This window comes from Amphiprion ocellaris, chromosome 24 (assembly GCF_022539595.1).
Source record: "Amphiprion ocellaris isolate individual 3 ecotype Okinawa chromosome 24, ASM2253959v1, whole genome shotgun sequence".
NCBI lineage: Eukaryota > Metazoa > Chordata > Actinopteri > Pomacentridae > Amphiprion > Amphiprion ocellaris.
The window spans coordinates 19,874,028-19,894,584 of record NC_072789.1 but is presented as its reverse complement, the minus strand read 5'-3'; the positions used below and the strand labels follow the sequence as shown (position 1 = coordinate 19,894,584).

Sequence of the window (20,557 nt, the reverse complement as noted above, 5' to 3'; positions counted from 1 at the left end):
ATCCTCCAGGCGTGTTTGTAGCTGGAGTAGATGATATGGTCCATCTGACTTCTTTGATAGGTAAAGCAGGGTGTCGTCTGCGTAGCGGAGAACAAAGAGCAAAGTTTACATCCTCAGCTCATTGTAATGATGTTTTTCTGAGGAAAAGACCAGGATGTGGCACATTGTGTGGAGACTTAAGAATGTCTTCATGTAGGAAATGATCCTGCTCCTCATCTCTGGATATTTCCTGAAGTTCTCCTCCAGCTGAGGGTCAGTGAATGAACTCTGACCGCCGAAAAGGATGTTTCATTTAGTTACTATTAGCCTAGTACAGGTGTAGAAGACATAATCTCTTGGACCTTAGTTGACTGCATCACATGTCAGCTAAGTTGCCATAGTTTACCAGCTAAATCTGCTAAAATGCTTCCAGAATCAAAGTCTCTTAGAGTTTAATGTCCTCCCAAAGGCTTCCTGCTACAACAAACCTGAACACAAACAAAGCTGCTGGATGGCTTTTTAACATAAATAAAATTTCTCAGATAAAAGACAACGCCTTCCACTGCAGCTTCCAAGTACGCTGACACAGGAAGAGAAGAATGCAGCTGTGCCAGATACAGCTTATAAATTACAGCGCATCCTCTGCACTCTGACAGAACCTGCGGTTGTTGACTGCCGCTCAGACCACGTAAGTACAAGATTTTATTTTCTGACATTAGACAAACATGGGAAATAAGATTCTAAACTTTGTCAAACATGGAAAATTATTTAGCAGAGTTTGAGATCGGATTAAATCAAGCAAGTTTACATGTTTTTAGGAAGGACTATTTTTCATTTTAGCTGCCTGTAAGCAACCAGTTGAATAAAACAGTGAATTCAATGCAACGATTTGTCAGAATTTACATGACTGTGTTTAATTTTTTCTGAAAGCTGTACAACTTGTAGTCATTGAAAAAAACGAGTTTGATATTTAACACTAAACTAAAAAAACTAAATGTGATTGGAAACGTTCTGCAGGCTCTGAAAGCCTTTTCCAAACATAACCCTTTGATGCGCATTGTGGGTCAGGAGATACCCATTTTCCATTGGATTTGGGTCACTTTTGACCCATGATGCGCATCAAAGGATTAAAGACATAACTTAGAAATGCAAAAAGCAAACCAGCCTATTGATTTCTAAAAGCCTGACTTTTGTTTAGTTTGGATCATGTACCAAACTGCAAAGTCTTACATTCTCATTCATCTTGTCAAACTGGTTTAACTGACAAGTAATTGGGCCCCTCCTGTTCTGCTTTTATTCAGATCATTCTCGATCATCAAAGACTCACCCGTCACAAAGATCAGTAGCAACAGAAATGTTCAGCAGCTGTTCAGGTAAGACGCACGGCTCATGTTTTCTTTAAACAGCTCACATTTTTGCAAAGTCTAGGATAAATTGTGCAAAGAAAATAGCTTTTTACCATCTGACTGGTGCTCCTACAGACGGCCACCCCTCAGGGTATGACCTCGGGCCCCAGCCGGGGGACCAGGGGCATCATGGTGGAGGTCATGGCGATAAAGACGATCATCAAAAGGATGCAGGAGGGAAGAGACACAGCTCTGACCATGACCGCAAGGACCAAGGCAGCCCTGACCGTGACCGAAGGGACCGAGGAAGCCCTGACCGTGACCGAAGGGACCGAGGGAGCCCTGACCGTGACCGAAGGGACCGAGGAAGCCCTGACCGTGACCGAAGGGACCGAGGGAGCCCTGACCGTGACCGAAGGGACCGAGGGAGCCCTGACCCTGACCGAAGGGACCGAGGGAGCCCTGACCGTGACCGAAGGGACCGAGGAAGCCCTGACCGTGACCGAAGGGACCGAGGAAGCCCTGACCGTGACCGAAGGGACCGCCGTAGCCCTGACCGTGACCGAAGGGACCGAGGAAGCCCTGACCGTGACCGATGTGGCAGCAGGGACCGCCGTAGCCCTGACCGTGACCGAAGGGACCGAGGCAGCCCTGACCGTGATCATCGGCGCCGTCGTGGGAGTGGTGGTGGAAGCCCTGGTCACGATGGTGGCAGTGGCGGCAGTGATAGCGGCACTGGCAGTGGCAGTGGCACCGGTAGTGAGGACGATGGCCACCCGGGAAAACATGGCCGCAAACACAGGCACAAACATGGCCGCAAGCATGGCCGTGGTCATGGCAAAAAGCATGGCCACGGTCATGGCCATGGTCACGGCTGCTAGAGGAGAGGTGAACCCAGGTGAGACCCAAAGTTCATTTCAAATCTTTACATACACAAACATATTCTGCCAAAGTTACAAAAGTTATTTCAAATCATAAATTTCTGTTAGCGTAGTTTCCTCTCAGCTCCTCTCACTGGTTTGAAGTGGGCGGGGCTCAGCTGGAACAAACATGATGTCACCGACTTCTGTGCACCAATCAGCATTTGAATCTGAGGACGGTTCAATGCTGTCAATCAAATCTGGTCAAACCACACCCACACAAGTCTGAGGAACCCTTTGAGTGTTAAACCTTTAACAAATTATTCGTAGAAGATGCTTTTCCAACTCTGATTGCAACATTAGAGGGGTTGAAGCAGAGTGGTCTAACCCACAAAACATCTTATAAACAGTCTTATATAATTTCTGGAATATTTTATGGTCTAGATTTTAGTGGAAAAGTTGTCTAACCCACAACCCAAATATAGTGTTACAGTGGTGCTTCCAGTGTTAGACGATTCTGGAAAATACAAAACTCTGAAACCATTTTTCTCAAAAACTACACAAATTGGGTTAGACCACTCTGCATCCAAACCCTTCAAATAAATCAGAAGACCTTAAGTCAAGTTAAAGTACTGGGAAATCACACAATGCATGATTTGAAACTTGGTCTAAGATATGATAAGTCAGTATTTCAGGATTTACTGTACATGCATAGTTTACTGTGGTAATAAGGAAACGTCTTTTTGTCCTATTAAAAAGAAAATCTTAACCAAAGCTAGTTAATCACATTTTGCATTGTGATGGCATTATGCCCACTGTTGCTTCCGTTCATTTTCAGTATTTTTATCTCCATAGGAACCACTTTAATGACGAAAACTGGTGTGTCAACCTGTCTTCAGCTTTGAACTTCAGCCAAAGCAGCTGAGAAGACGCTGCAGGGAAAATAACTACCAGAAATGAAATAATTAACCCACTGCACTGCATTGGCAATGGTGCAGAAAGTACAAAGAAAATGGTTAAATGAAATAAAATACTCTGAAGACAAACTGAAATGTTTCTCTCTTTTTTTATTTCCACACTGAATGCAGTGTTCTATGTTTTTAGCAGCTTTACAATTTACTGTGACACAATCTTTCAATTCATGTCAGAGCCAAAGTGACTTTTAATGATTTTTTTTTCTCTTTTTTTGCCCATTAATTACCACATAAAAAATACACAAATTTCATAAAAGTATAACTTAATTATTCAAGATAATGACTTCACATGAATAAAATGCTAAATTTTAAAAACACTAAGACGGGTCTTACATGTCTGACATATTTAAAGAATAATTCATGTTGACTTAGAGGAGAAACAAGACAGGTGTAGTGTTTTGGTTCATATTATGAGGAAGCATCTAAGAGCACATAGAGTTCTGGGTGGAACCTTTCATGCTTGGTTCCCAGGGAGTAAACATAGAAGCCAGAACCTCTTATTTTGCCCTCTGCCCTGAGCGTGACGCTGCAGCATACACCTCAGGGCAGAGACGCAAAGTCAGTTCAGGTAACAGGTGTGGTTTAGCTCCGCCTCCAGCAGGGCAGATCATCTGATTTGATGCCAGACTGACAGACTGATTATTCCCACAGTGGGGGAATTTGCATTGTTCCTGCAGGAAAGATAGTGCAAACATTTAGGAAATGTACTACAAAATAACCAAAATAAACCAAGATATACCCATTTACTAATTATAGGAATGACATTATTATTAATATAACATTATGTATACCAGTGGTATTTGGGTTTAGGGCTAATAAAACTAATCAATATTGCAAAGATTAGTTAAACTCATCTGACAACAGAATTTACAATTATATTTTTGAAATGTACTGAACAGTTTGGAGCAGAAAAGTTAACAGTTAACAATCTTATATTCGTTGCAAATGCTGGATAAAAATAGAAGAAACGATTATCTGCATACTGCTCAGCTGCAAAGTACAACAAAAACTGGAAGAAGGTGTCCAGTTGTCAGTGATAAATTACCTGTATTTTGTTGGGAAAAAAGCTGATTCCAGTTTTTAATGCAAAATGTCACAACAGTCACACAAACAGTGACTCACATGTGTGGTAAAGTTGTGAAATGACACAGATTCCTGCCACATTTTCAGCAAGTTCAGTCCGACTCCATGGGAAAACTCTGTTGTTTCAGATGATATAATCAGAGTCGCTGTCGATAAAAGGCAGCTCTTGGTGTTGATGCTCCACCTGCCAGCAGAGCTGCAGAGCCTGAGCCACGATATCCTCCGACATCCTGCTGGCAAAGTCCAGCGTCTGGATGCTGACCAGAGGAGGATCCACTGACCTGGAGACACATCGATCCTCCTTTATATGCTTCAGAAACTCCTCCGTTTCATCGTCTCTGTGCTCGGTCTCCTTCGATTTGTCCGAATGAGACAAAGACCAGCATCTGGACTCGTTACATCCCATCTCACAGACACCAGAGTTCACTGTTTAGTCCCATTTTATTACTTCCACGTCTGCAGAAACACAGAAATACTCGCTTAATCTCAGGTGTAGCCTCCTAAACAAGAGGCAGATCTCATCACTGGCAGCTTCTGTTTATCCAATAACAGTAAAGTTAAGGTCATCTGTGTTCTAACAGTCTTTAAAGCATGGAAGAGAAACATACAGGGAGATACAGACAGTAGAGTCTGAGTCTTAGCTTTACAGTAAACAGTATCAGTCAATGGAAGAACATTTGAAGGATTCAGGGACCAGTTAAGAATAGTCTGAATAAGTCATCTGCATATATAATATAATCTAATATAATATAATATAGTTCAATAACATTTCAGGCTTTACCTCGTGCACTGTGCTGCAGCTCCTCTCTGGTTAATTTCAGGTTTCCGACCTCCAGAGCTGCTGGTAAACCTGCAGCTGAACCAGTTCCCCTGCTGCTGGTCGGTGGGAGGAGCTAGTCACCCAAAACCACCCAGTTAGAGCACCTAAAGGTCCCAACTGCATTACTAGATGAAGAGAAATTAGTCATTTGAATATGAGGTTTGCTTAAAAACACCGTGTCAGTTGATCTTGTTGAGGTTTTAGTGGTGATTTCTTTAAACTTTTGGAGATTTGTGTGGGTTTTTTTAATCAATCAGATCATCCAGGGTCATCATCTGAACAGCTTTAGATACAAGTAAAGAGAAATAAATATATATTGGAGATAAATATCATTTACTGAGTCCTAATTCTCTTAGGTTTTGGACTGATTTCTAGATTTATTCAGGGGTTCATGTGAAGAAAATGATCCACAGTGACTCCTGGATTATTTCCTTAAACTGAGACTTTAAAGTATTTGGATGCTTCAATAAAAACTATAGAAATTGTTTGCTAACAGTATGGCTTAACAGCTAAATTAGCTAGCTAAGAGTATGGATAAATAATTGGGAATCGTTAGCTAAGTAAATAAACAGCAGAAATTATTAGCTAACAGTATGGATTAACAGTTAAGACAAGTTTAGGTGGATAAAGAGCTACATAGCTGCCTAAAACTATTGCTAAAGAATTGAAATTGTGAGCTACAAATATGCATAAAAATTTAAAATTGTTAGCCATAGATGAACAACGGAAAATGTTAGCTAAACATGTTGACGAACACTTGAAGTAATTCGTTTAAAATTGGAAATAAACTGGTGACGAGCTGTTGGTTAGCTAACAGCTTAGATTAACTGTTAAAATAATTAACAAAAAGTGGACACACAGCTAAAACAGCTCGCTGAAAGCATGAAAAAACACTGGAAATGGTTAGCTAAAAGTGTGGATTAGAAGTTGAAACTAGAACCTAAACGTTTGTAAACAGCTAAAATAGCTAGCTGACAGTGTTGATACATAAATGGATCTGGTTAGCTAAATAAATAAACAGTCGAAACTGTTATCTAACGGTATAGATTAAGAGTTCTCTTAGGTTTTTGCCTGCTTTTAGGATTTATTCAGGGGTTCATGTTTCCTGAAACTGAGACTTTAAAGTATTTGGATGCGTCAATAAAAGCAACCCCACAATTGGAACTATATACTTTCTTGCTTCATTGCTGTCATTTGAATTCGAACTGTTGGTTTCTAACAGGCGTATTTGCATCAGAAAACATGAAAAATTTTGATTTATTGTCCAGATTAAAACCTGTGTCTGTTAGTCTGTGAATGACGGCGGGTTCAAACCTTGTTGGTCACATTTGTGCCTCTAAAGTTGCTCTAAGAAACAAAGTGGGTCAACTGGAGGTCAAAAGGTGATGGCGCGTTCAGGGTCCTTCCACAGAGCGGGAGTTTATACAGTGAGAGAGGCGCCATCTGGTGGCAACAAAAACGACCTTAAGGAGGATGGAAAATGCATTTTGTGTTTTAGGAAAATGTGCAAAAGCTTTAAAAGTGTCCGAGAACGCAGCTGTAGGCAAAACAACGAGTCTAATCTTTTATCAAACGTCTTTTTAACACATTAAAACTAAAAATCATAATGTCTTAAAAGTCCTGCTACCTCTTTAAATCTCACTTCTATATATTAAAAAAAAAAAAAAATGTGATTTGGAGCCAATCATAAAGTGGTGCTGCCCGGGGACAGACTCATACCAGACAGCGTCACCACACCGACTCGTTCTCCTCTCCAGGATGCTCCTCCTGCTCTGCGTCGCCGTCTTCTCCTCCGCGGGTTTCGCCTCGGAGATGAACCAGACCTCCAAGCTGCTGGCGGAGAGCGGGGAGCAGTGCTCGGCCTGCGACTTCCGGGAGCACAGCAAGCAGATGAGGCTGCACAGCATCAAGTCGCAGATCCTCAGCATCCTGCGGCTGGAGCAGGCGCCGAACATCAGCCGGGACATGATCCGCCAGCTGCTGCCCAAAGCGCCCCCTCTGACGCAGCTCCTGGACCAGTACGACCCGCGGGTGGAGGACGAGGACCACGCAACCACGGAGACCATCATCACTATGGCCACCAAGCGTAACTAAACAGAAAAAATAAGAAATGTTTCACACTTTATTTTTGCTGTTTTCTGCCGTGGGGCTTTTCACAGCGCTGTGCGTAAAAGCGAAGTCCGTGCGTAAATCCTGTGCGTAAAGATCGTTTCTGAACAGCTGTGGATTTAACAGGCGCAAACGACCATATAGACCCCATATATTATGTTTTTAATAGCACTACCTAAAGAATATATCATGTTTGATTTTTATTTCTAAAGGTTTATACCAGTGTGGCTTCAATCCAGAACAGAAACGGTCTGATTTTGGATAGTTTTGGAAAGCTGCATCTGAAAATTACAACACTATATTACATAATATATCCACATACACTACCGTTCAAATGTTTGGGGTCACTTATTTTTGAAAGAAAAGCAGTTTTTTCAATGAAGATAACATTAAATGAATGATAAATCCAGTGTAGACGTTAATGTGGTAAATGACTATTCTAGCTGGAAACAGCTGATTTTTAATGGAATATCTCCATAGAGGTACAGAGGAACATTTCCAGCAACCATCACTCCTGTGTTCTAATGCTACATTGTGTTAGCTAATGGTGTTGAAAGGCTCACTGATGATTAGAAAACCCTTGTGCACTTAAGTGGGAGTTTTCATGGAAAACATGAAATTGTCTGGATGACCCCAAACCTTTGAACAGTAGTGTATATATTTTATCCAGAGATCTAATATCTATATCCAATATATACATTTTTTTTGCAGATACACCCATTTAAAAATCATTGAAGTTGGGATGTTTATGTTAAAGACGTTAAAGTGAATATATCACAAGTTTAATACGAGATAAATCTGAAGTAGGCAAAATTCATGTATTCTTACTTATATTTTACTTGTTAAATGTCCTCTATGGACGTAAACAACGTCAACTTTGCTTCAACTTTAATTTGCATGTTGTACTTTAACTCCAGATACCTTCACATGGAGCAAGACTTTAGGATTTGATAGACTCCTGCTGCTTATTGTCCTCCTGTTTTATGCAGCCGTACCCTGATTTGAGCCTTGACCAGCATATTTTTGTTGTGAAAGAAAAGAAACATTCCTAAGTGTAATGTTCAAAAATGCCCTGACTTTCTGCCTTAGTTTGTGCCCTGATGGTCACTAAGAGCATTAGGATTCATCATCTGGGGAATATAAAAATGAAATTAACAAATACTTTTTGTTCTTGAGTCATCTAATCCTAGAAAAGGCCTACATTTGTCCTGAAAGTGTTGCTAAAGAAAATGTTAGGAGGGCATTGTGACAATTAATCATCTGGGGTCACAAATTTCTCAAGTATTACTGCTGTTTATTCATAGACATCTTTGCAGCTCTGAGAAAGTTGTTGGAGAGATGCCACAAACACCTGGAAGAAGCTAGAGTGTTCAACCAGATAATGAAACTTTTTGTGTGAATTACTTCTTCCAGCCAATCCAGTGGACGAGGACGAGTTGTCCTCCTGTTGTCTGTTCAGCCTCAGCCCGAAGATTCAGCCCAAAAACCTCCTGAGCGCTCAGCTGTGGGTCCACCTGCGGCCGGCCGACATGGTCACCACCGTCTTCCTGCAGATCTCCCGCCTCAAACCCGGGAAGGAGGGAAACAACACGCGTGTCCGAGTCCGTTCCCTGAAGATCGACACGGACGCCGGCGCCGGTTCGTGGCAGAGCATCGACATCAAGTCTCTGCTGCAGGCTTGGCTGCGTCAACCGGAAACCAACTACGGCATAGAAATCAACGCCTACGACTCCAAAGGAGAAGATCTGGCCGTCACCTCGGCAGAGCCTGGAGAGGAAGGACTGGTGAGAGCAACAAATCCAACATTCAGCCTCATGTTCTCTGACATTTGCTCCATAAGTATGATGAACTTTATTACCTGGTCCAAGCATTTGTACAACTAGACACAGGCCAAAGATGATTGGTTTACTGAGCAGACAGAGCAGCTTTTAATGGCTAAATTGAAGCAAGAGCAAAGCCTTTTTTGGAATATTTATATTTGCTTTACATCAATATAACCTTTATTTCCCCAAATGAACACAATCCATCTCCTTATATCTCAAGTTTTAATAATACATATTGACTTTTGTCTTAACTACTGCAAGAAATTGCTTAAAAGTGCAATAAACCTAAAAAAAAAAATCTTTTTTTTATCACATGCAGAATAGAATAGAACAGAATAGAATAGAACAGAATAGCATACAATGCAATACAATGCTTTTATTGTCATTATACACACACAATGTACAACCAAATTAAAAGACAACTCTTGTGGTGCAAAGTACAAATAAGACAAATAGATAAAAAGTATAAATATATGTGCAAAAGGAGCCGATAAGATATTGAGAAGAACGAGTACGACAACAAATGGCAGCACTGAAGCCATTATGTGCTCAGTACTCGGGTTAAACATGGTGTGAATCTGCAGGCCTGGATGGATCTGTATCTGTCCTGAGGGCAGCAGTGAGAACAGGCTGTGTCCTGGGTGTGAACTGTCAGAGGTGATGCTTCTGGCCAGACATCTGGTGTTCTAGATGTCTGACAGAGAGGACAGCTGTGCTCCGATGATGCTCTGTTCCGACTTCATGACTCTTCCAGAGCCTTCTTGTCAGCCTGAGAGCTGCTCTTGTACCACACTAAGATGTTGTAGATGAGGATGCGTTCTACAGAACATCTGTAGGAGGACAACAGCAGTTCTTGGGACAGGTTGACCTCCTTCAATGACGCTGCTGTGCCTTTTTCACAAGGGCATTGGTGTTAGTGTTGGGGTTGTATTTCAAAATACAGAAATAGCACAGCTGTATCCCTCAATTTGTAAAAAAGTTGCACGACATCCTGATTTGGTCAGGTTTATAAAGAGTTTTGTTATGTGCGCTTTATTGTGTATTTTTACAAATGCCTGGTGAATGTGTGAAATGTTAGTCTAACTGCCCAGATTTCTTATGTGAAAAGAATGATCCATCGATCTTATCTGGTTTCAAATGTAAACGCCAACCAAAAATGAATATGCAGTCGTATCGCCGGCGCTACGCTGAGCTCTACAGGGTTAAATCAAAAGAGTTCAAACTACACCCGACAAATCTGGTTGGCTCTTAAGGTGCGTGTCCAGTAGATGCGTTTTCCTGCATGTAAACGTGCCACATCTGAAAATCGCACACATGGTGGGCGGTCACTAGCAAGCCACAACATTGTCACATGACAGCGCTTGAGATTCAGCAGATCACTAAGTGGTCACATGACAGCGTTTTCTGCTTGAAGGTCCGGCAGATGTGGCGATTTTCAGGTGTGACGCGTTTATATGCGGGAAAAACGCACCTAGTAGACACGCAGCTTTAGGTGGAGTTTTGGTGCAAAAGTTTAGTTTCAATCAACGCACTGGATCCTTTTTAAGACTGAATTATGCTTTCCACACAAACGAGCCGCGTGGAAATGAGACACTTGGAAATCTGCTGGAGAGAATGTGTGGGGCTTTAAACTGCATGCAGTGTCTGCTCCCAAACTACAGGGGGCAGTATATCGCAAACACGCATCTACCTAGTCTACTCTAGTACTAAACTAGAGTAGAAGAAGTTTGCCATTGTTTACACCACTTACAACATAGCATTTTACCGAATAGCTTCATTTCAGCAGTTAGTTTTAATTTCACGCCATGAATTGTACATATCCCGGTTACCACGGTGATTTCTGTGTGATGAGTCATATAAATGCCTGTATTTCTGAACTTCTGCTGTTAGGATCTCCTGTTCTTCCGCCAACTTTCCGTATGTCTCCATCCGTGTAGTTAGAAAAATTTGGAGGTGCGTGATGCAGAAATTTTCCGCTTGAGACGGGCTGCGTGAGGAGGCGTAGCTGCTAAAATGACGTAAATTTGTCCACATGGGCCTCCCGGACGCAGCAAGCTTAAAATAAGCTTTACCCATCGTCAGTCATCAAGGCTGGGCTACTTCTTGTTGTTTCTCATTGTGCTCCAAATTCAACATTGTCATGTCAATAAAGTTGCCAGTAAATGATCTTAATTTTTTAATTCCTCTCCAGCAACCGTTCATCGTGGTGAAGATCCTCGACAGCCCCAAAAGGTCCCGTCGTGACTCGGGCCTCAACTGCGACGAGGAGTCTGCAGAGACTCGCTGCTGTCGCTATCCGCTCACCGTCGACTTCGAGGAGTTCGGCTGGGACTGGATCATCGCGCCCAAACGCTACCGGGCCAACTACTGCTCGGGGGAGTGCGAGTTCATGCACCTGCAGCAGTATCCCCACGCACACCTGGTGAACAAGGCCAACCCCCGGGGCACCGCGGGGCCCTGCTGCACGCCCACCAAGATGTCGCCCATCAACATGCTCTACTTCAACCGCAAGGAGCAGATCATCTACGGAAAGATCCCGTCCATGGTGGTCGACCACTGTGGCTGCTCCTGAGGAAGCATCCTGCAGGACAGTCATAGAGGCTCGGTCTTCAGACAAAGTGATGCAAAAAAATCTAATTTGAAACAGTTGAAACAGACAATAAATAAGCTTTGAGAATGTTAAAATATCATTCGCAACAGAAATTAAAAAAAAAAATTCCAGGGAATGAACTACTAATCTGCATTTTTATCGCAACCCAAAAAGTTGATTTAAACCAGGAAGTAAGAACGAAACATGATGGAAACAGATGATTGTTCTGAGGGACCAATTAAATGTTGTAAAGACACAACAGCGATGGCACAGATCTTCAACAAAACGTGGCAAAAAACCCCCAAAAAACAATCATAACTTACGTTGTGTGAAAGTAGCAGCCTTCCCTTTCATTTTTAGACCGGTAGTAACAACTTGAGCCACTTGGGAGCAGCAGAAACTGGCTGTGAAACCAACACCTTACAGAGCTGTAAACTTGTTAGCAAATAGCAGCTTATTTACACATCCAGTAGATACAAAGCAACATGATCGCTCTTTTGGAGTTGTGTCTGCTCAGTGAATGCAAGTCAAAAACTTTTAGCTCTGTTTTTGGTCTCCACCAGCTCTTGAGGTAAATATGTGGTTCTTTAGCTGCTAAGTGTTCGACTAGCTTGTCTAACTGTGTCTGTTTGCTACGGAGGGGGTCATGTACAGGAGCTTTTTCCTCTGAAAGCGGCTTCAAGTTGCAACTAGAGTTGTTAAAAAAAAAATAAATAAAGCTGAAGTTGGGAACCAAAACAATAAACGAAAAGACACTAGAATGTTCCACAGAGCTGAAGGTAACTGCAGTGTTGCTACGAGCAAACTGTTAATGTTCAAGTCATTTGGTCCATTGTTAAAATTACGGTATTGTTTTCAGTTTCAGCTTTAAGGCTTGTGATATAGTCACTTTAAAAAAACAAAAAACTTTCATGTCCACCAAAAGATGCAATTCAGTAAACGAACAGCGGGGGGCAGCGTTTCAGCATGGAAACAACATAGTGGAGCAGGCAAATGTGGATTTGGGGTTGAATCGTGCACTTTGTGCTATAAGCATGAAATCTGGCACGAGCATTACTTAGTGGTCAGTTTTCTGGAAAAATAGTGCTAGCCATGAAAAAAATTCAATATGGCGGCCATTTTTCAAGATGGCCACCAGATGGGTCTCTGCTGTGTCGTTTTGCTCAGAAACCATGGTGGTAATTGTGATATGAGCATGAAATTTGGTACGAGTGTTTCTTGCAAGTCACCTTCTCAGGAAAAAGTGCGAGCAATGAAAAAATTCAACATTTTGAACAATGGCCGCTAAATGGGTCTCTGTTATACGGTTTTGCTCTGATATCAATGTACAAGTTAAATTTGGTGAAATATTTGTAATTTTCATTCCCCATGGCGGATAATCACGTGAAATCCTTCGTTTTTATGCTTTTTTGAGATATCTCCCCGATCTTGTTTTGTTGAATGGACTGCTTTAGCTCCAAGGGCTGTTCATTGTTGACTGATTCAGTCACAAAGAAGTCATTTCACTGAATAGCCCCATTGTCGTACGATAAAATGAAATAAGTCACGTGATTATCCACCCTGCTTATAGGCTGTCATGTTGAATTTTTTTTTTTTGCCGCTAGCGCTTTTATCTAAAAAAGTGACCAACTAGGAACACTCCTGACAAATTCCATGTTTGTATCACAATTTGCACTCGGGTTTTTGAGCAAAACCATGTAACAGAGGTCCGTTTGGTGGCCATCTTGAAAAATGGCTGCCATATTGAATTTTTTCCGTGGCTAGCACTTTTTCTGAAAAGGTGACCTATGCACGATGGTTTGCCCAATCTGCTCCACTCATAACGATGGAAATTAGCTCATGCTTGTGAGTTGCACTAAAATGGGCAAAATTGTGTCCAATTTTCAACAGAGATCGTTGTTGTTTTTGCTCTGTTCTGCCACCTAGTGGACACAAATTCCAAGAGGACACACAAAATACACAGCAGCGTCCCTTATGTTGCACGTTAAAGTGAATATATCACAAGTCTAACACGAGATAAACCTGAAGTAGGCAAAATTTATGTCTTCTTACTTATATTTTACTTGTTAAATGTCCTATATGGATGTAAATAACTCCAACTTTGCTTCAACTTTAATTTGCATGTTGTACTTTGACTCCAGATACCTTCACATGGAGCAAGACTTTAGGATTTGATAGACTCCTGCTGCTTATTGTCCTCCTGTTTTATGCAGCCGTGCCCTGATTTGAGCCTTGACCAGAGCAAACCCTGCAGGGCGTCTTTCTTCTGGTAAACATGAACTGAGTGACTCGGAGCCGACACATGGATCCTCCCCGTCCTGCCGCTTGTTTGCAAACTCCTCGCTGTGATCAGTTCTCAAGAGCAGAGATGCTTCTCTTGAGGACAGCGCTGCAGTTTTCATTCTGTTGTCGTGTTTCCGCTGTGATGGGTTGTGTTGCATGTCGTTAAGCATGAGAAGACTGACAGGGTGTCGTGTTTTAACTGACATGTCCTCCCTGGAGCCAGAAAACGCTCCTTTGGGTGGATCTGGGGTGATGTTTTCCTCGAAGCTCAAGCGTTGTCTTTCTGCTGTTCTTGGGGCTCAAACATTGAATGCATCTGCTGCCTCATAAAATGTGCCACAGCTGATTTAACGAGTTTGTTCCTTCTTTTTTTCTGCACATTTCTTTGTGTGGTGCAACCAAGAAATCTCTCTGCTATTGGTCCTCTTAATACTACCATGCACTATACATTAGCTTCAAGAAAGAACCAAAGAGCTTCACAGGAGAGAACTTAAACCACTGGAGGTCTGCAAAAACAAGATTTCCGATGGTGTTCAGTTATATCAAATAGAAACGTTTATGCTTAATCTTGTACATGGCAAGTAAATAAACATGCATCAATATGTATGTGCAAGTAGAACGTGGAAGGATTATTACGACTGCATCAATCCTTGGTGGAAAGTTTAGCGACAATGACACAAAACTGCTAGAAAGAGATGCAAAAAGATGAAGAGACAGAGATTCATGCAGCTTCCAAGAGACAAACTATCAAAAGATAAAGCAGCCACCAAAAGATAAAACCCACTAAGAGATGGAAAATGAGTGCAAAGAAGCAGAAACAACCCCAAAGAGGCAAACCACCAAGAAGAGAAACTAAACAAAAACAAACAAAAATGCTAAAGAACCAGCAAGAGAAGCAAAATGAACACAAACAGACAAAAACAATGCTGAAAATAAAGAATGTCCACTTGTTCAGAAAAACACCACATTCAAATATACAGTAACCTTTATCCCCACTGAAGAGATCTACTGTAAGTTTCAAGAGTCAAAACTGGTGAAAACTTACAGCTGCATGATTTCCTGATGGAATGAAAGTAAACTGCAATGAAAAACACACAAACACATAATATGAGTGTGAGAGAGTGGACTATTGCATAAAATATGAGAGGAAGTAATAGTTTTAGTGAATTATTGTTAATGTTCTTAGAATAGAGGCCGTAGAACAGGAGGAGATTTTAAAAACTATTTATTTTTACAAGAAATTCAACCATTTTGTTCTGCATAACAATGAACAGGGTAAAAAAAATGTAAAAACTCACCAACAAGTGACACAAAAACACACAAAAAATCACAGAATCAGAAAGAGAAAACCTCTTTAAAGAATCCCAAAACCACCACAAAGAGACAAAAACACCATAAAGTGACACATAGCAACCAAAAAGCAAGACAAAAACACAAATAACAGTCACAAAAGCACCACAAGCGGGCACAAAACCTCTACAAAGAGACACAAAACGCCAAAAAAATTACATAAAACCACTAACAAGTGACACAAAAACACTACAAAGACTCACAAAATCACCACAAAAAGACACAAAACCATAAATAAGAGGTAAAACATCCCTACAAAGAGACAACAAGCACTAAAGAGGCACACAAAATGATCAACAAGTGACACAAAACCACCATAAAGTCACAAAACCCAAAGAAAGACAAAAAAATCAACAAAAACAGGCACATAATCACCACAAAGAGACACAAAACCACCATTAAGAGGTCAAATATCACTACAAAGAGACAACAAGAACTAATCAGGGACACAAAATGATCAACAAGTGACATAAAAGCACCACAAAGAGTCAAAAAATCAAAAGAAAGAGACAAAAATGCACAAAAACAGGCATAAAATTACCACAAAGAAACACAAAACCACCACAAAGAGACAAAACACGGCAAAGAGGCACAAAATCACTACAGAGTCAAAAAAACTGACATAAAACAACCAAAAAGCACAACAAAACATGAATAAAAGTCACAAAATCACCACAGACAGGAACAAAATCTCTACAAAGAGACAAAAAACACCAAAAAGTGACATAAAACCATCAACAAGAGTCACAAAACCAAAAATCAACAAAAACAGACACAAAACCACCATTAAGAGGTAAAATATCACTACAAAGAGACAACAAGAACTAATCAGTGACACAAAATGATCAACAAGTGACACAAAATCACCACAAAGACACACTCAACCACCACAGCAGAACAAAATCCTGCATAACGATTAACAGAGTAAATAACTGAGGGGCTCGTTTTCATCTGCAGCCTGAAGTGCACATTATTCCAGAGAAAAAAGGTAAAAAACCAACAGCTATGAATGAGGCATGGAGGAATTAGTTACATGTATAGATTTTGTTCATGTTAGTCTGGATTTCTTCTGCTTTAGTGAAAGTTGAGCAGCATCTAGTGGACAACAGAGGAACTGCAGCAGAACTTAAAGGCGTCCTCAGCTGTGTCGTTGTGGGTCGCGCTGGTTTTCACTTGTTAGAAACTAATGGAACTAGGAAGCAATGAAAAGTGGATTTCTTCAAGCCAGTGGAGGAACTTTAACCCCGACCGTCCTGCAATGAAACCTCTAGAGAACCGAGTGTTTTGTGCAGACGGTGTGAGATGTAGAAATCCCCTCCGACTGATATGATGGCGGAGAAGCGGCTGCTTGGACTCCACCGGCCACAATTACAGTGTGAGAGCAGAAAGTTGATCTCAGAGGGAGGCTTCAGCTTGATTTGAAGCCGAGTGCAGATGTCCTGGCTGTTGTTGTGCTTCACGGGCAGTCTGACCCAAAACTCTTTGTTCTGCTGCTGGAACAGAACGTCCACAAGTTCCACATCGGTGATGCTGCAGGGAACTCCAGTTCACTCCTTTTTTTTGTTTGTTTGGTCACATTGCTGTAAAATGTCCATCTTGACGGGTTTGGATTTTTTTCTCTTGCAAAACAAAGCATCATAAGGTGATTTTCACTCATTTTTCACGATTTCTGTCTAAAAATACAACATTGAATTCAATTAAAAAAAAAAAAAAAAACTCGACAAAACTCAACAAATGGCAGGTAAAGGTTTACAGTTTTAAAATCATACCTGACACATCAAATGAAAAAACTTTGAGGTAAATTACTGATAGAAAGAACTTCCTCGTACTTCAGGCCAATTTTAAATGACATGTTTTTAGAAAAGATTTTTTAGGAAAGAAACATAAAACTCTAAAAAGAATCACAAATCCACCACAAAGAGACAAAAAAATGACAAAAAGTGACATAAAGCCCCTACCAAGTGACACAAAACACTAAAAAAAGTCACAACCACCATAAAGTGGTTTAAAAAAAAAATCACTACAGAGACAAGCACCAAGTAACACTAAAAAAATCAACAAGTGACTCGAGACCACAACAAGGAGATGACAACTACCACAAGAACACACAAAATGAGCACAACAAAACAAAAAAAGTATCACCAACAAGTGACACAAAACACTAAAAGTCACATCATCACTACAAAGAGACAAAAAACCACCACAATGAGGCAAAAACATCAAGTGACTCAAAACCATCAACAAGTGACTCAAAAACATCAACAAAGTGACTCAAGGCCACCAAAAGAAAACGGAAACCACCATTAAGACAAACAAAACCACTATAAAGAGACAAAAAATGCCTAACAAGCAAAACAAAAACACCAACAAGCAGCAATGAGGGACACAAAACAATCAACAAGTGACACAAAACCACCACGAAGAGACAATAAAACACCACAATGAGGCAATAAAATGCCAAGTGATGCAAAACAATCAATAAGTGACTCAAAACCACCACAAAGAGAAAAAAAAACACCATAAAAAGACAAAAGACACCAAAAAGTTACACATAATAGCAACAAGCAAGACAAAAACACAAGAGTCACAAGAGCACCACAAACAGGCACAAAACCTCTACAAAGAGACAAAAAACACCAGATAAGCATCAAATCATCACAAAAAGACAAAACAGAACAAAAAAAGTGACATAAAACCACTAGCAAGTGACAAAAAACAGTACAAAGACACACTAAATCACCACAAATGCACTAAACCACCAACAAGTAAGACAAAACCCTAAAAAAGTCACAGAATCACAACAAAGAAACGCAAAACCACCACAAAGAGACAAAAAAACCACCACAAAGAAGCAGAAAACTGTCACAAAAAGACAACAAAGTCCCCAAAAGTGACAAAAAACCACCAACAAATGACAAAAATAACAAACAAGTGACACAAAAACAGTACAAAGAGTCATTTTGTGAGACAAAAACACTAAAAAGGTCACAGAATTGTGACAAAGATGCACAAAATCACCACAAACAGACACAAAACCAAAACAAAGACCCCCGAAAAGCCAAATATTCCACATAAGTAAACATTTTAAGGGTTTTTTGTCAATAAGCCCCCAACACTGTCTACTGTTACATAAGCTGCTGTAGCAATGTAAATTTCCCCTGGCGTGGGGAGAAATAAAGAACTTTATCTTTATCTTTAAAACACTGTTGGAGCTCCCTGGATTCTAAATGTAGTTCTCAGTTTGTGCCACACGGCTGCGCCAAAGTTCACCAAACTACAAGAACCACTTTAAATGGCAGATCAATGTTCTGTAAACGTTTCCCTCTCAACAAATACCAGAGAAGACAGAATCTGTTCTACAAATACTGAGATTTGAGTACACGTTGGAGGTAAAACTTTCAGTGAAAAGAGAAAATGTAACACATGAAAAACACTGAAAAGACTGCAGCAGATCCGTGTTATTCTTATTTATATCCCATTAATGATCATTACGAGAATCATTAAAAGTACACAAGATGCTTAGAAGACAATTGCCTTGTACTTTCTGTTTCAGGGGTGTCCAATATGCGGCCCGCGGGCCACAACCGGCCCTCCAGAGGGTCCATTCTGGCCCGATTTTGTAAAGTGTAAAAATTCCAGAGAAGATATTAACTGCAGATTGGAAATTAGTAAAACTATAAATTTAAAATAATTTCTAGACCATGACAAGTTGCTTCAATTATAAAATAATTACTATAATAAATACTAGATTGTTCATTGCTCTTTTGTCATTTTGTGTTTCGTTTTTGTAATATTTTGTCTTGATTTTGTCATTTTTTTGTCAGATTTTTGTCGATTGTCTCATGTTTTTGTTGTTTTGTATTTCCTTTTTGTCTCACTTGTGTTTTTTGTCTTATTTTTGTCATTTTGTGTTTCACTTTATTCATTGTTTTGTGTATCATTTTTGTCTCACTTGTGTTTTTTTCTATTTTTTGTCGTTTTGTGCCTCATTTTTGTAATATTTTGTTTTGTTTTGCTTTTTTCATTGTTTTGTGTATTGTTTTTGTGTTTTTGTCACTTTTTTGTGTAATCTTTTGTTTTGTTTCATGACGTTTGTCTAATTTATTTTCATTTTATTTCTCGTTTTTTGTCTTTTTTTTGTATGTCTTTTTTGTATGAATTTTCTACCTGAGCTCCTGGTTTTGTCATTTTGTTTCTCGTTTTTATTGTGTTGTTTTGCTTTATTCGTTGTTTTGTGTATCATTTTTGTCATTGTGTTCTTTTAAATCTCGCTTGTGTTGTTTGTCTACTGTTGTTTGTCGATTTGTTTCTCATTTTTCTCGTTTTGTGTTTTTTTGTCTTGTGTTTTTTGTTTTATTTTTGTCATTTTGTGCTTCGCTTTATTTGTTGTTTTGTGTATTGTTTTGTCGATTTGTGTTTTTTGTCTCGCTTGTGTTGTTTGTCTACTGTTGTTTGTCGATTTGTTTCTCATTTTTCTCATTTTGTTTTTTTTCTCGTGTTGTTTTATTTTTGTCATTTTGTGCTTCGCTTTATTTGTTGTTTTGTGTATTGTTTTTGTCGTTTTGTGTTTTTTTTGTCTCGCTTGTGTTTGTGAATTTTTTTGTCATTTTATTTCTCGCTTTTGTCATTTGTCTTGTTTGTGTCATTTGTCTAATTTTTGTCTCTTTTTTTTGTTTGGTTTCATGACGCTTGTCTAATTTTTTGCCATTTTGTTTCTCGCTTTTGTCATTTTTTGTCTCCTTTTTGTAATGTTTTGTCTCATTTTTCGTGTTTTTTTTTTTGTCTTTTTTCAGACTTTTGTTGTTTTGATCATAAAGTAAAATACTAAATCATTCAGTTCCAGACAGCTGTGACTAAATGTTGTGTTCCTTTGTAGATAAACTGTCATCTGGAAGTTGTAATATGGAAATGATAAACTGAAGCTGAATGTTGTAGAAATTGAATTTCTTTTTCTTAAGAAACTTCAGGTTGTTCATAATGTTTTGTTAAAAGATAATTCCTTAAATGTCAACTTTTTTTGCACTAAAACAAAGGAAAGATTTCGAGCTGTGGTTACTTATAGGTTATTATTATTTAAAGGTTATTATTATAGGTTACAGGAGATCAAATTGGGCTGAATGTGCTCCTGAACTAAAATGAGTTTGACACCCCTGTTCTATTTTAAATATCATATCCTTATCTCTTCTTTTTCAGTCTTTAGGTTGAAATCAGACACAGCGGTGATCCCAAAAAAGAGAAAAAAAAAACAGTTTCTGAAGCACTGATCAGAGTTTACTATTAAAGTTTTATTTTTTATATTTTAATACTTTTTTTTTAATCTTATTTTTGGACAAATTGAAC

General features: G+C 39.7%; 2 protein-coding genes and 1 long non-coding RNA gene across 3 annotated transcripts; 2 read left to right on the top strand and 1 right to left on the bottom strand.

Moving 5' to 3' along the window:
* The first annotated feature begins 596 nt into the window (after window positions 1-596).
* On the top strand, window positions 597-3,231 carry LOC111574914 (mucin-22-like). Its single transcript, XM_023279773.3, has 4 exons — window positions 597-667; window positions 1,281-1,352; window positions 1,461-2,223; window positions 3,041-3,231. Exons 3-4 carry the CDS (start codon window positions 1,479-1,481, stop codon window positions 3,088-3,090), a joined length of 795 nt encoding a protein of 264 aa, XP_023135541.2. The 5' UTR covers window positions 597-667; window positions 1,281-1,352; window positions 1,461-1,478; the 3' UTR covers window positions 3,091-3,231.
* Window position 3,232: 1 nt separating this feature from the next.
* Window positions 3,233-5,882, bottom strand: LOC118470920 (uncharacterized). Its single transcript, XR_004848100.2, has 2 exons — window positions 5,024-5,882; window positions 3,233-4,698 (listed from the first exon to the last, which is right to left on the bottom strand). It is a non-coding gene; the product is annotated as an uncharacterized LOC118470920 (long non-coding RNA).
* Window positions 5,883-6,772: 890 nt separating this feature from the next.
* Window positions 6,773-14,213, top strand: LOC111574834 (growth/differentiation factor 8-like). Its single transcript, XM_023279662.3, has 3 exons — window positions 6,773-7,148; window positions 8,585-8,955; window positions 11,186-14,213. The coding sequence occupies exons 1-3, from the start codon at window positions 6,821-6,823 to the stop codon at window positions 11,564-11,566; spliced, it is 1,080 nt and encodes a 359-aa protein (XP_023135430.2). The 5' UTR covers window positions 6,773-6,820; the 3' UTR covers window positions 11,567-14,213.
* The last annotated feature ends 6,344 nt before the right edge of the window (window positions 14,214-20,557 follow it).

Coding starts and splice junctions, on each gene's coding strand:
- LOC111574914 (XM_023279773.3), top strand. CDS start 1,479: ATGACCTCGGGCCCCAGCCGGGGGACCAGGGGCATCATGGTGGAGGTC. Junction 2,224..3,040: donor TAGAGGAGAGGTGAACCCAG/GTGAGACCCAAA, acceptor TTATCTCCATAG/GAACCACTTTAATGACGAAA.
- LOC111574834 (XM_023279662.3), top strand. CDS start 6,821: ATGCTCCTCCTGCTCTGCGTCGCCGTCTTCTCCTCCGCGGGTTTCGCC. Junction 7,149..8,584: donor CATCACTATGGCCACCAAGC/GTAACTAAACAG, acceptor TACTTCTTCCAG/CCAATCCAGTGGACGAGGAC. Junction 8,956..11,185: donor AGCCTGGAGAGGAAGGACTG/GTGAGAGCAACA, acceptor ATTCCTCTCCAG/CAACCGTTCATCGTGGTGAA.